The following is a 12,768-nucleotide window of genomic DNA, read 5'->3' as shown; positions in this document are numbered from 1 at the left end:
TATTTTTTTCCTGCTTTATTTAAGATTATTTGACCGTAGAGTTGTGGGTCCATATCTGGGTTCTCTACTCTGTTCCACTGGTCTGTGTGTCTGTTTTTGTGCCAGTACCATGCTATCTTGGTGATCACAGCTTTGCAGTAAAGCTTGAAATCAGGCAATGTGATGCTCCCAGCTTTGTTTTTCTTTTTCAACATTTCCTTAGCAATGTGGGGTCTCTTCTGGTTTCATTAAAACTTTAGGATTGTTTGTTCCAGTACTTTGAAAAATGCTGGTGGAATTTTGATTGAGATGACATTGAAAATGGAGATTGCTTTGGGCAGTATAAACATTTTAACAATGTTTATTTTTCTGATCCTTGAACATGGAATGCTTTTCCATCTTTTTATGTCTTCTTTAATTTCTTTCATGAGTCTTCTGTAGTTTCTCAAGTACAGATCCTTGACCTCTTTGGTTAGGTTTATTCCAAGGTATCTTATGGTTCTTTGTGCTATAGTAAATGGAATTGATTCTCTAATTTCCCTTTCTATATTTTGATTGTTAGTGTATAAGAAAGCAACTTCTAATACACTGTACTAACTTCTGTACACTGATTTTGTGTCCTGCCACATTACTGAATTGCTGTATGAGTTCTAGTAGTTTGGGGGTGGAATATTTTGGGTTTTCCATATGAAGTATCATGTCATCTGTGAAGAGAGAAGAGTTTGACTTCTTCTTTGCCAATTTGAATACGTTTTATTTCTCTTTGTTGTCTGATTGCTGATGCTAGGACTTCTAGTACTATCTTGAACAACAGTGGCGAGAGTGGACCTCCTTGTTGTGTTCCTGATCTCAAAGGGAAGGCTGTCAGCTTTTCCTCATTGAGAATGATATTCAATGTGAATTTTTCATGGAAAGATTTTATGAAGTTGAGGAATGTTCCCTCTATGCCTTTATTTTGATGAGTTTTAATTGGGAACAGATGCTGTATCATGTCAAATGCTTTTTCTGCATCAATTGAGACGACCATGTGGTTCTTCTCTTTTCTTTCACTGATTTGTTCTATCACATTGATCAATTGGCAAATGTTGAACCACCCTTGCATCCCAAGGATAAACCCCACCTGGTTGTGGTGGATAATCTTTTTAATATACTGTTGGATCCTATTAGCTAGGATCTTGTTGAGAATCTTGGCATCCATATTCATCAGGGATATTAGTATAAAATTCTCCTTTGTGATGGGATCTTTGCCTGGTTTGGAGATCAGGGTAATGCTGGCTTCATAGAAAGTGTCTGGAAGTTTTCCTTCTGTTTCTATTTTATGAAACAGCTTCAGGAGAATAGGTATTATTTCTTCTTTGAATGTTTGGTAGAATTCCCCAGGGAATCCGTTATGTCCTGGGCTCTAGTTTTTTTGGGAGGTGTTTGATCACTGCTTCAATCTCATTCTAGAAGTTGGTTTATTCAGGTTGTCAATTTCTTACTATTCCAGTCTTGGAAGTTTATAGGTTTCCAGGAATGCAACCATTTCTTCTAGTTTGCTCAACTTATTGGCATATAGTTGTTGATAATGGTTTCTGATGATTGTTTTTATTTCCCTGGTGTTAGTCATGATCTCTCCCCTTTCTTTTATAATTTTATAGTTTGGGGCCTCTCTCTTTTCTTTTGGATTAGTTTGGCCAGTGGTTTATCGAACTTATTAATTCTTTCAAAGAATCAGCTTCTAGTTTCATTGATGTGTTATACTATATCTCTAGTTTCTAACTCATTAACCTCTTCTCTAATATTAATTATTTTCCTTCTTTTGCATGGGGTTGGCTTAATCTGTTGTTGTGGTCTATTCTGTATGTGGTCTATTCTGGAGAAAGTTCCATGTGCTCTTGAGAAGAATGAGTATTCTGTTGTTTTAGGGTAGAATGTTCTGTATATATCTATGAGGTCCATTTGGTCCAATATGTCATTCAAAGCTCTTGTTTCTGTTTTGATTTTCTGTTTACATGATATGTCTATTACTGAGAGTGTTGAGATCCCCTACAATTAATATGTTGATATCAATATGACTCTTTATTTTGATTAACAATTGGCTATGTAGTTGACTGCTCCCATCTTGGGGGCATAAATATTTACAATTATTAGATATTCTTGGTGGAAAGATCCTTTAAGAATGATGTACTAGGGATGCCTGGGTGGCTCAGTTGGTTAAGCAGCTGCTTTCGGCTCAGGTCATGATCCCAGCGTCCTGGGATCGAGTCCCACATCGGGCTCCTTGCTCAGCAGGGAGCCTGCTTCTCCCTCTGCCTCTGCCTGCCATTCTGTCTACCTGTGCTCACTCTCTCCCCCTCTCTCTCTCTGATAAATAAATAAAATCTTTAAAAAAAAAAGAAAATGAAGAAATAGTAACTTTAAAAAAAAAAAAAGAATGATGTACTATTCTTCTGTATCTCTGACTACAGCCTTTAGTTTTTAATCTAATTTATCTGATATATGAATTGTTACCCCAGCTTTCTTTTGAGGCCCATTGGGATGAAAGATGATTCTCCATCCCTTTACTTTCAGTCTGGATGTATCTTTAGGTTCCTAATGTGTCTCTTGTAGATAGCGTATGGATAGGTCCTGTCCTTTTATCCAGTCTGCATCACTTTTGCTCTTTTATGGGAGCATTTAGCCTGGTAACATTGAGAGTGATCATTGAAAGATAAATTTTTATTGACATCATGTTGCCTGAGAAGTCCTTGTTCTTGTAGATTGTCTCTATAAATTTCTATTCTCTGTCACTCTTGGGTACTTTCTTCTTTTATAGAACCCCCTTACTATTTCTTGTATTGCCAGCTTGGTGGTCACATACTCTTTCAAACCTTGCTGGTCTTGGAAGCTCTTTATCTGTCCATCCATTTTGAATGTCAGTCATGCTGGATAAAGTATTCTTGGCTGCATATTCTTAGCATTTAATGCCCTGAATATGTCTTGCCAGCCTTTCTGGCTTGCTAGGTTTCTGTGGACAGGTCTGACATTATTCTGATGGTCCTTCCTCTGTACATAAGGAATCTCTTCCCCCTAGCTGCCCTTAAGACCTCTTGTCTAAAATTTTATGACTCATGAATTTCACAATTAAGTGTCTGGAGGTCTTTCTAGACTCATTGACCTTGGGGGGTGTCATTTCTGCCCCTAAGACAGGAACACTTGTTCCATTTCCCATATTAGGAAAATTTTTATTCAGAATTTGTTCAACTATATCTTCTAGTCTTCTCTCTTTCACCACCCCCTCAGGGATCTCAATAATTCTGATGGTGGAATGTCTCATGGCACCATTTATTTCCCTTTCTGTTTTCACATTTTCTAAGCTGTTTTTCCCAGGCCTCTTCCTGATCCTTCTTTTCTATCAGTTTGTCTTTTAAATCACTAATTCAATCTTCTGCCTCAGTTACCTTAGCTATTATAGTATTTAGATTAGATTGGATCTCACTGATAGCATTTTTTAGTACTGCCAAATCAGCCCTCACTTCCACCCTTATAATTTCTATGTGTGTGTCTGTCTGTGTGTGTGTGTGTTTTATTAAAAAAAATGTATTTGATTTTTTTTCAGTGTTCCAAAATTCATTATTTATGCACCACACCCAGTGCTCCATGCAGTACGTGCCCTCCATAATACCCACCACCAGGTTCATCCAACCCCCTGCCGCCCCTTCAAAATCCCCAGTTTGTTTCTCAGAGTCCACAGTCTCTCATGGTTGTCTCCCCCTCTGATTTCCCCAACTTACTCAAGTTTCTATGTTGCCACTAATGGTCTTCTCCAACCTAGCCATTGTCTGGATAATTGTTACCCTGAATTCCCTTTCCAACATACTGTTTATGTCCATATTCAATAGTTCTGTGACAAAGGGCACAGTCTCTGAATTTTTCCTCTGTTGAGTGTTCCTCCTCCTAGTAGTTCCGGTGAGAGGTGGTTGAGGGAATATATAGGTGAATATATCAACCATGATCTAGGCAAGTACACCCTGGAAAGTTTCAGAACAATCAGAATTACCACCAAAAAAGGAAGAAAAAATAAAGAAAAAGAGAGAGAAAAAGGGAAAACCCAGCCAAAATGAGCCCCAAAGTAAGATTTATAAGGTACATAAACAAAAACAAACAAAAAGACTTACTGTAAAGTGAAAGACAAAAAAAAAAAAAGAAAGAAAGAAAAAAAGAAAAACTCAGCCAAATGAACCCTAAGAATAAGATTTGTATATTACAAAAAAACAAAAACAAAAACAAATACACAGAAACACTAACAGAAGAATAAGATACGAAGTTGGTTATAAACTCTCAGTGTGGGTGAGGAAGGTTATTTCAGTTTTTCCTGGGTGAATCTTGTTATCTTTGTTAAAGGACTCAACTTTCCAGAGATACAGGGAAATTAAAACTGGTTTATATATAGGGATAGTATTGAATAAGAAAAAAAAAAAACCATGCCTAGATCATGAATGATATATTCAGCTTGAAGCTTAATATTTATATGTATATTAAGAAAAAGAAAAAAAAAGAAAAAAGAAATACTGGTATATGTATGGAAAAAGTTCAAGTTAAAAAAGTTATTATGGAATATGTTGCATTAAACCTCTAGTTGTAATGGTAAGTAGGTTAAAAAAATCAAAAGAATAAGAATCAAGAGAATGAATTAAAAAAAGAAAAGGAAGAAAAGTTGTGTCTATGAAATATACAGGTGTGGGGGCAATACCAGGAGCTTAAAATATTGTTTTTGTCTGATGTTAGGGTTTTAGTTTTATGGGGACCTGTGGTGGTTGTCCTCTTGTTCTTTTGGCTTGTCTTCTGGGGGAGGAGTCTGCTGCATTGTTTTTCAGTTAGTTCTGCTTGGGCTGAGTTGCCCTGTACACTATCAAGGGACTGGGCTCAATGGAAACCATTTTTTTAGCTTTTATTCTCTGGAGGTTTTTGTTCTTTCACGGCTTTTGGTGGCTTTTGGGAGGTTTAATGGAAAATAAACTGTCCGCACCCAGACCTCCACCTCAGAGAGAACCCTCATTCTGCTATGCTCTGGGTGGTCCAGAACACACAGACTGCCCTTCTGCAAACTCCACTGAAGAACACAACTTCCCACAGATGGTGCATACCCCCAGCCACCATATCAGTGGTCACCTGAGGTCACCACTTGTTTCTGCACCCCCATACCACTAAAACTGTGAGCAGTATTCATCCAGGTGAGCCCGAACCTGGGTGGCTGCTGTTGCCAGGACTGCTGTCTAGGGTTCATGCTCATGCTGGCTGTGCTCACACCCGGGAGATGCACAAGTCGTGGAAGGCTGTGGGCTGAGGGACCCTGACTGAAGACTGCACCGGGTTCTCTCAGGCATGGGCTGGGTGTATTCAGAGTGCTGTAGAGGTCACAGAAGTTTGCTGGTCCAGAGACCGCAGGATGGTGCCCACACTGGGCTCTCTCAGGTGCTGGCAGGAGTGTGCCCAGCCTCAGCAGTGGTACAAGCAGCGGAAAGCTGTGGGCTCAGGGACCATGGACTGAAACTCCCCTCCCCCTGACACTGCGCTCTCTCTGGCATGGGTGATCACTGGCGGTAACTGTCCTAGGACCATGGGCTTGGGCCCATGACTGTGACCACCAATTGCCCTTAAGATCTTTTGCTCTTTTTGAGTGCTTTTAACCAGTCTCCAAGTTAATCCTCATCCCTAATCAGAGGGCACTTTCATATTGGGGTATTACTTTCTAATGGTTGTTTTTGGTGACTCCCTCCCCCTTCTGTTTATCTTCTGGTAACAGTCCAAGCATTCCCACTCTGCTTTACCTCTCCACCGATATCTTCTGCCCTGTAAAGATCCAGAGTGTATAATGTTATATCTCAGGCTGATTTCATGGATTTTGAGAGTGTTCTGGTAGATATTTAGCTCACTTTTAGGACCAGTTTAAGCAGGGTTTCCAACTTCTCCACCATCTTGCCCCTCTTCCACATGTATATATTTTTAAATCAACATTTGGCTTTGCTAGAAGTTGAGCTCCAAATAATTCCTCACAAGATAATCCAACCTCAGTCATCTAAGTAAGTAGACAGATATAATTCAATAAAACCCAAAGGTACATAATTTTTAATTTTTGAATTTTAAAGGCATCTTGTGTTTTTTGGTGATGGCTTCATATAGCCAGTTTTTATTTGATTTTCATATCAACTAGTAATCAATATGTTTCTGTTTCTACATACCATTTTATATGTGAGGTGGGAATAAAACACAAATAAATAAATAAATAGAATAAAAGACTCATGCCTCATGAAATCTGAGTGAAACTTCATATATCAATACAGTTCATAAACTACACACAGAAATTATATTATAAAAAACTATATTGTAAAAAAGAAGTGATAAAATAAACAATGTATGAGTTCATATATATTGTGGGATCAGTGACACCCACAAAAAACAACAAAAACAGAAATAAAAACAAAAACAAAAAACCCTCTTGGGTTGTATAGTGTTTCCCAAATGGTGATTTCATTTGCTTGTTATAATGATCACATGAGGTAGACACTATTATTATCCCCATTTTTCAAATGTGAAGGAAGAATTTCACTGAAGTTCAACTCTTAATTCAAGTTGAGGTAATTTATAAATGGCAGATAAAAACTCTAAATCATGGGTTTGGTCTTTAAACTTAATAACTTCCCAAGTATGCCATGTTATTTTTCACGAAGAAAATTTGATGGAGAAACCAGAGTTTGGACTTGAAGGATTTTTTGGGTAAAAAAGAGAGGTTTACTTTCCAGGTGGTGATACTTCATACAGAAAATTCCAGAAGTGGGACTATTTTAGATTATTTTACAGACGTGAAAGATGACTCTGAAGGAAGTTTACTGCAAGTACTGAAAATAACTTGTAAATAATGTTAATTGAGTTTCAATTAAATGATGAAACCAGACCACAGAGTTTCGTTTTGTTGTGGGCAGCAACTGAGAATGGTTGTGATTGTTGGGTGAAAGTGATATTTATAAAACCTATTTTGAGAACATATTGATGGTTGGAAAAGTTAACTCCTTGCATATAGAAGAAAGTGGAAATTAGCCAGGAGTTAAAATGCACTCAATATACATTCAGCAATTGAATATTGAGTCGGGCAGTGTACAGCGTGCTTGTGTTTTTCAGGCAGAGATAGTGGAAAGTTGATCCAAGAGCCTGTGTGAAATGCATCCAGGTGTCCTCATGGAACTGCATAAATAACAACAACAACAATAATAATAAAAGGCATGAGAAATAATGGCAGAAAGTGTGTCTACGAGAGGAACTCTGGTCAGCTTTTGAAAGATACTCTTTTCCTCTGGCTTCCCTATGAGTGGGATCATGGAGACGTTGGCCAAAAGCACCTCAACAGTGATAGGAGCAGAGGTGGGAGTGAGAAGGGAGCGAGAATACAGCAGGTGCGGTCTCTATTTTGGAGAAATTTAACAGTTTGAAAAAAATAGGAAAGAATGGGTGTTATTTGAAGGAAAGTTCAATCAGCAAAAGTGACTTTATTCTTGAGTGGAGGCTAAGAAAACTGAATGAGATTATAGACAGAGATTTAGAACCATTGGATAGACAGAAATGGGAAATAAAAACAAACAGCAAATCTTGATAGGACAAAACTCAGAAAGTGGGCTGTGATGGAGTGTAAGGTGGGGATATTTGCTTTGAGGGGAGGATTGATGCTGGTCCTGCTGAGATATGATGAAACAATGACAAGTGTTGATAAATGATGGTATCTACCATTATAGAAGAAAAATCTTCATCCCTCCCCAAAATGTGCTATCACAATTATCTTTAGTCAGAAAAGACATTTGATGAGGCTTAATATCTCTTTAACCATTTTTTATTGAACAGAGTAAGATGTTTATATATAAAAATAAACTAGACTTTCAAAAACAAAAAGATGAGTCACATTGCCCTTGCATTATCCTAGAAAACTTGTTTGTAAAATGAGGTTCAGTTTTAAAAATGAAGCCTATTTCAACTCACTGGATAAGACTTATAAAAATTTAAAAACATGAATACTATTTTCCTGTGTTTATCTGTTTTAAGTCCTTCTAATGATAGAGCTTCTCTTTCTTATAATTAATTACTACATTTTAAATTCTGCTACCTTGTTCAGGTCACCTAAAATTAGATTTGAGAGACTGGAAGTGTTCTGACTATGCATTACTGAAAACTGAAGTGATAATCTAAGAAATGTGTTTGTACTATTATGAAATTCCTCATGTGCTTCCCTGTCACCCCGGTCCTTCTCTCAGGTCCCCCAAATCCTAACGTTTCAGTAACTGAAGAGATGAGTCCAGTTATGTCAGGTAGCTTCTGACCCTGTTGCTTGCTAGGTCCAGATTATGACTTCTGGTTGTGAAATGTCTTGAACGCCCAGGGTTTTCGTGAGAGGAATCATTTTTTGCCACATTGACATAGTCTTAGGAATTCGTGTCATCTCAATGATCACAATCTTCTCCCTGTCACACAGATCATTGGTTAGAATTGGTGATCTGGTTGAGTCTTTTCTTCATTTACAAGGTAGACTAAAGGAGCCTCATAGATTAAGCATACCTTTACCACACAAATGATCCTTGGGAATCAAGGATGGATTATTTCTCAAAGCAACCATATACTGAATACCCATATTGCCTGGTTCCTGGGATAATTTCAGTTAAGAACATTGCTGTTTCTTAAACTGCCCCCATCTTCCAGAAAGACAATGACAAAATACTGAAGTTAGCATTTTCCAACTGAAGTATCCCAGTACTGGTCAAAAGGGTTTGAGATGCTGATACCCTCAATTTTTTTTTTAAAGATTTTATTTATTTATTTGACAGAGAGAAATCACAATTAGATGGAGAGGCAGGCAGAGAGAGAGAGGGAAGCAGACTCCCTGCTGAGCAGAGAGCCCGATGCGGGCCTCGATCCCAGGACCCTGAGATCATGACCTGAGCTGAAGGCAGTGGCTTAACCCACTGAGCCACCCAGGCGCCCCATGATACCCTCAATTTTGAGGTTAATTCCCAAGGCCTGGGGTAATCTCTATAAATAACTTATGCTCTTTACTTTTGTGTAATTTGCAAATATTATCATTGCTTTAATGTGCTTTGATATGATGATTTGGGAAGGACTGGTTTAGGTAAAATCCTTCAAGCCATGTGCCAGCTATCTTATCAGTTACCCAGCAGTGATGGAAGTCAAGAATAGAGTATATTAAAGGTGAGGAAGACGATAGTCTCTAGTCTATGAAGAAACTACTTAGCTCTTTTTTTCATCCAAACAAATTTTTTTTTTATCCCTACATATTACCACTAGGAAGAATCTACTAATTTTGTATACTGCTTCTGAGAAATTCGAACATCTTTTGTCTGTTTCTCAAAATTTGTTTCGTGAATTCCAGATGTGCATTTCACTCCCTCTATCATGTTAATCAGTGACCTGACAATCTTAAGGATGTAAAAACAAAACAAAGCAAAACAAAAAACCCAAAAAACCCCCCAAATTTTGATTTGAACCAACACATATATTATTTAAAACAAACAAACAAACAAACTTGCTTTTAAAAAGACTAGTGAGTCATCTTTGGCCTCTGTAAAATTTCTAGGCTCCCAGGTTTGAAGTGTTCTTTCTGTGGGCTCTTTTTGGAATTTTTATGGAGAGCTCTAAATATATCTGGTCTAAACACTACTTTGACATTCATGCAAGGATATATATTCTCAAATTTCTAAGAATCAGCCAATTAATTTTAAAAAGAACTGCATTGTGACTCTTGGTCATAGAAATTTATAGCTTTTCAAAACTAATTTATATATATATATATATTTTTAAAGATTTTATTTATTTATTTGACAGAGAGAGATCACAAGCAGGCAGAGGCAGGCAGAGAGAGAGAGAGAGAGGAGGAGGAAGCAGGCTCCCTGCTGAGCAGAGAGCCAGATGCGGGACTTGATCCCAGGACCCTGAGATCATGACCTGAGCCGAAGGCAGCGGCTTAACCCACTGAGCCACCCAGGCGCCCGACTAATTTATATTTTTGAATTTAATTTTTTAAAGTGAATTTATGTTAATCTTATAAATAAAAGATTTAATATAAGAAACTCTCAGTGAAAAGAGTTTCACTTACTTTTATTCCTATGAGTTGGATTTAAATTTGTATATTTGTATTATATATATTTTCTATATTTGTATTATATATGCATAATTATATATATATATTTATATACAATGTATGTTTTAAAATATATTGATATTCAAGTTACAGAGACATGTTACAATAAAATGAGTTGTGGATTTGGAGGGATGAGCATTAGACAAAAATAATAAACTTGTATGTCAGTAACTGTATAAATATACATGAAAAAAAATACCAGGAAACCAATTAGCCAGTACTTCATCTATTGAAGCTCTATCATAACAATGTATTTATATCCCCCAGATACAAAATGTTGAAAGTTGTTTTAGCATCCAACAAAATCACATATACCCATCACTCATTTTGAGAAGATATTTCAAAATGTATCTTACTTTTGGCAAGTCTGGCTTTGTGGGGAGAGGAATCTTAAGATATAAAAGGAAGTTATGTAATTTAAGTGTTTATGAAAAGGCAGCGGTGCCTGGGTGGCTCAGTTAGTTAAATGTCTTGCTGTGGCTCAGGTCATGGTCCTGGAATTCCAGAATCGAGTCTCACCTTGCACTCCCTGCTCAGTTGTGAGTTTGTTTCTCCTTCCCCTTCCCCCTATACCCTACTTGTGCTCTCTCAATTGCTCTCTTTCAAATAAATAAATAAACTCTTAAAAAAAAAAAGGGAAAGATGCTAAAGATGTTGGGAAAGATGCTAAAAGCTTTTGTTACAATCCCTACAACAACCTGATGAAGCACAGAAAAGGTACATAATTTTTTCAACTTATTGTTTATAAGTGATGAGACCAATAAACTGGCTCCAGAGTCTGTTAACAAGTCCACTCTGCTGCATTTATTTACATAATTAACACATGTTGAATTCCTATTCTGAGCCCACATCTCACAAAAAAGCTCACAAACTTCAGTGCTTTGCCATCAATAACTTTTGACATTCACAACAAGCCTACAAGGTAAACTCAGTTGATACTTTTATTTATACATGAGAAAATTAATGCTTAGCTGCTTTAATAAATTAATGTCCCATGGGTATTAACATTGCTGTGATTAAATTCTAAGTGTGCCTGACTATAGAATCTGGGCTTTTGTAGTAATCAGTGTCAGATTAACATTCGATTGTAGTCATATGGCATGACTGCACTTGGACTTAGGAGAGCTGGGCAAGATTAAGAATCACGGCATGGCAAATTTGGAGAGTGCCTATCGAAGAAGTGTAGATAAGATATGGGAATAAACAACCTGAACTTTAGATATAGCAGTGTACAATTTGGATGTTGGATGAGAGTTCAGAATTGGTGAGCTTCAGAAGCCTTGGTATTCCAACCTAAGTATATCTATAAAAATGCAAAGGGTGATCATGTAATGTACTATTATCATCAGCAGGAGAACTCAATGAGTATTCTTTGTTCATCATTGCCTCTCCACTCCTAAGTAAATTCAGTTGTATTGTAATTGCTCAGTAAAGATTTTTTTTAAACAAAAAAGTCCATATGTAAGTAAGTATATAACTAGCTGTTATATACATATAAATGCATATATATTTATTTACTTATAATAAAGTAAATAAGTATATAACTAGCTATTCTTAATAAAAATGAAATAATTTTAGATTGACAGAGCTTCATTTAAATTCCACTAAAACCTTTTTGTTCTTGTTACTGGATTCAATTCTAACAAGAGCTTTGCCAAGGAGTTGGAACTCTCCATGTTTCCCAGTTGAGGAAATTGAGATGTACAGTGTTTAAGTACCTGGCTCACTTAATTTAAAGATAAGAGGTAAATCAATGATGCAAAGCAGCCATCAGATTTTAAGTCTATGCCACTTAAAGTTTGAAAAGAATATTCGTGTCTTTACTGTATTATTTGTATTATTTGGAAAAAACACATAATTTTTTTTTAAAGATTTTATTTATTTTATTTAACACGGAGAGCAACAGATCACAAGTAGGCACGGAAGCAGGCAGAGAGAGAGGAGGAAGGAGGCTCTCTGCTGAGCAGAGGGCCCGATGCAGGGCTGGATCCCAGGACTCTGAGCCAAAGGCAGAGCCTTTAACCCACTGAGCCACCCAGACACCGCCAAATACATGCTATTTTATATGCTATGCAGTTTTTAAAAAAATAGGTTTTTAACCACGTGGGCTAATTTGGACATCCCTGAGAGTCAGAGCTGCCTTCTGGTAGTTATTTTCTATAGTTTTGTCTTATAAATTAAGGCTGGTAATTTCTTGTGCTTAATGGTTTTAGTATTAAAAGCCAAACTAACCCGTTTTTACATTTTTGTTTTTCAGGTCCTGAAGAGGTAGAAATCAAGTGCCCCTTGAATCACATTGCTTGCCTTGGTACCAACAAATGTGTTCATTTATCCCAACTGTGCAACGGTGTCTTGGACTGCTCAGATGGGTATGATGAAGGACTACATTGTCAGGGTGAGTCTGTTTGTGGAACAATCCAACCACACTATTAAATTATTCACAGTTCAAGGAAGTTCAAGAACCTATAACCTGCCTTTTCTTTCAACTATAACCATATCAGTTATTGAGAAAGCAAGAATTTTATTGCCAGAAATAATCAATACGCATTTCAAACCTGTAACTTGTTGTGCTTTATTGAAAAATGCCATTAGAAAAAGAAATACATTTGGACTTTGACACTGGACTCTGA

General features: G+C 37.0%; 1 protein-coding gene across 1 annotated transcript in view; it reads left to right on the top strand.

Annotated features, from left to right (window-relative positions):
- The window catches only part of LRP1B (LDL receptor related protein 1B), a 1,916,825-nt gene that overhangs the window by 642,160 nt on the left and 1,261,897 nt on the right, over positions 1-12,768 (top strand). The window contains exon 3 of the mRNA XM_082690181.1: positions 12,396-12,533. Within this exon, the coding sequence (XP_082546307.1) occupies positions 12,396-12,533 (138 nt within the window). The remainder of the gene's footprint in view (positions 1-12,395; positions 12,534-12,768) is intronic.

Source organism: Mustela nivalis (genome assembly GCF_964662115.1).
Source record: "Mustela nivalis genome assembly, chromosome: 11".
Classification (NCBI taxonomy): domain Eukaryota; kingdom Metazoa; phylum Chordata; class Mammalia; order Carnivora; family Mustelidae; genus Mustela; species Mustela nivalis.
The sequence above is the reverse complement of the archived record's forward strand: the minus strand, read 5'-3'. Positions and strand labels throughout refer to the sequence as shown.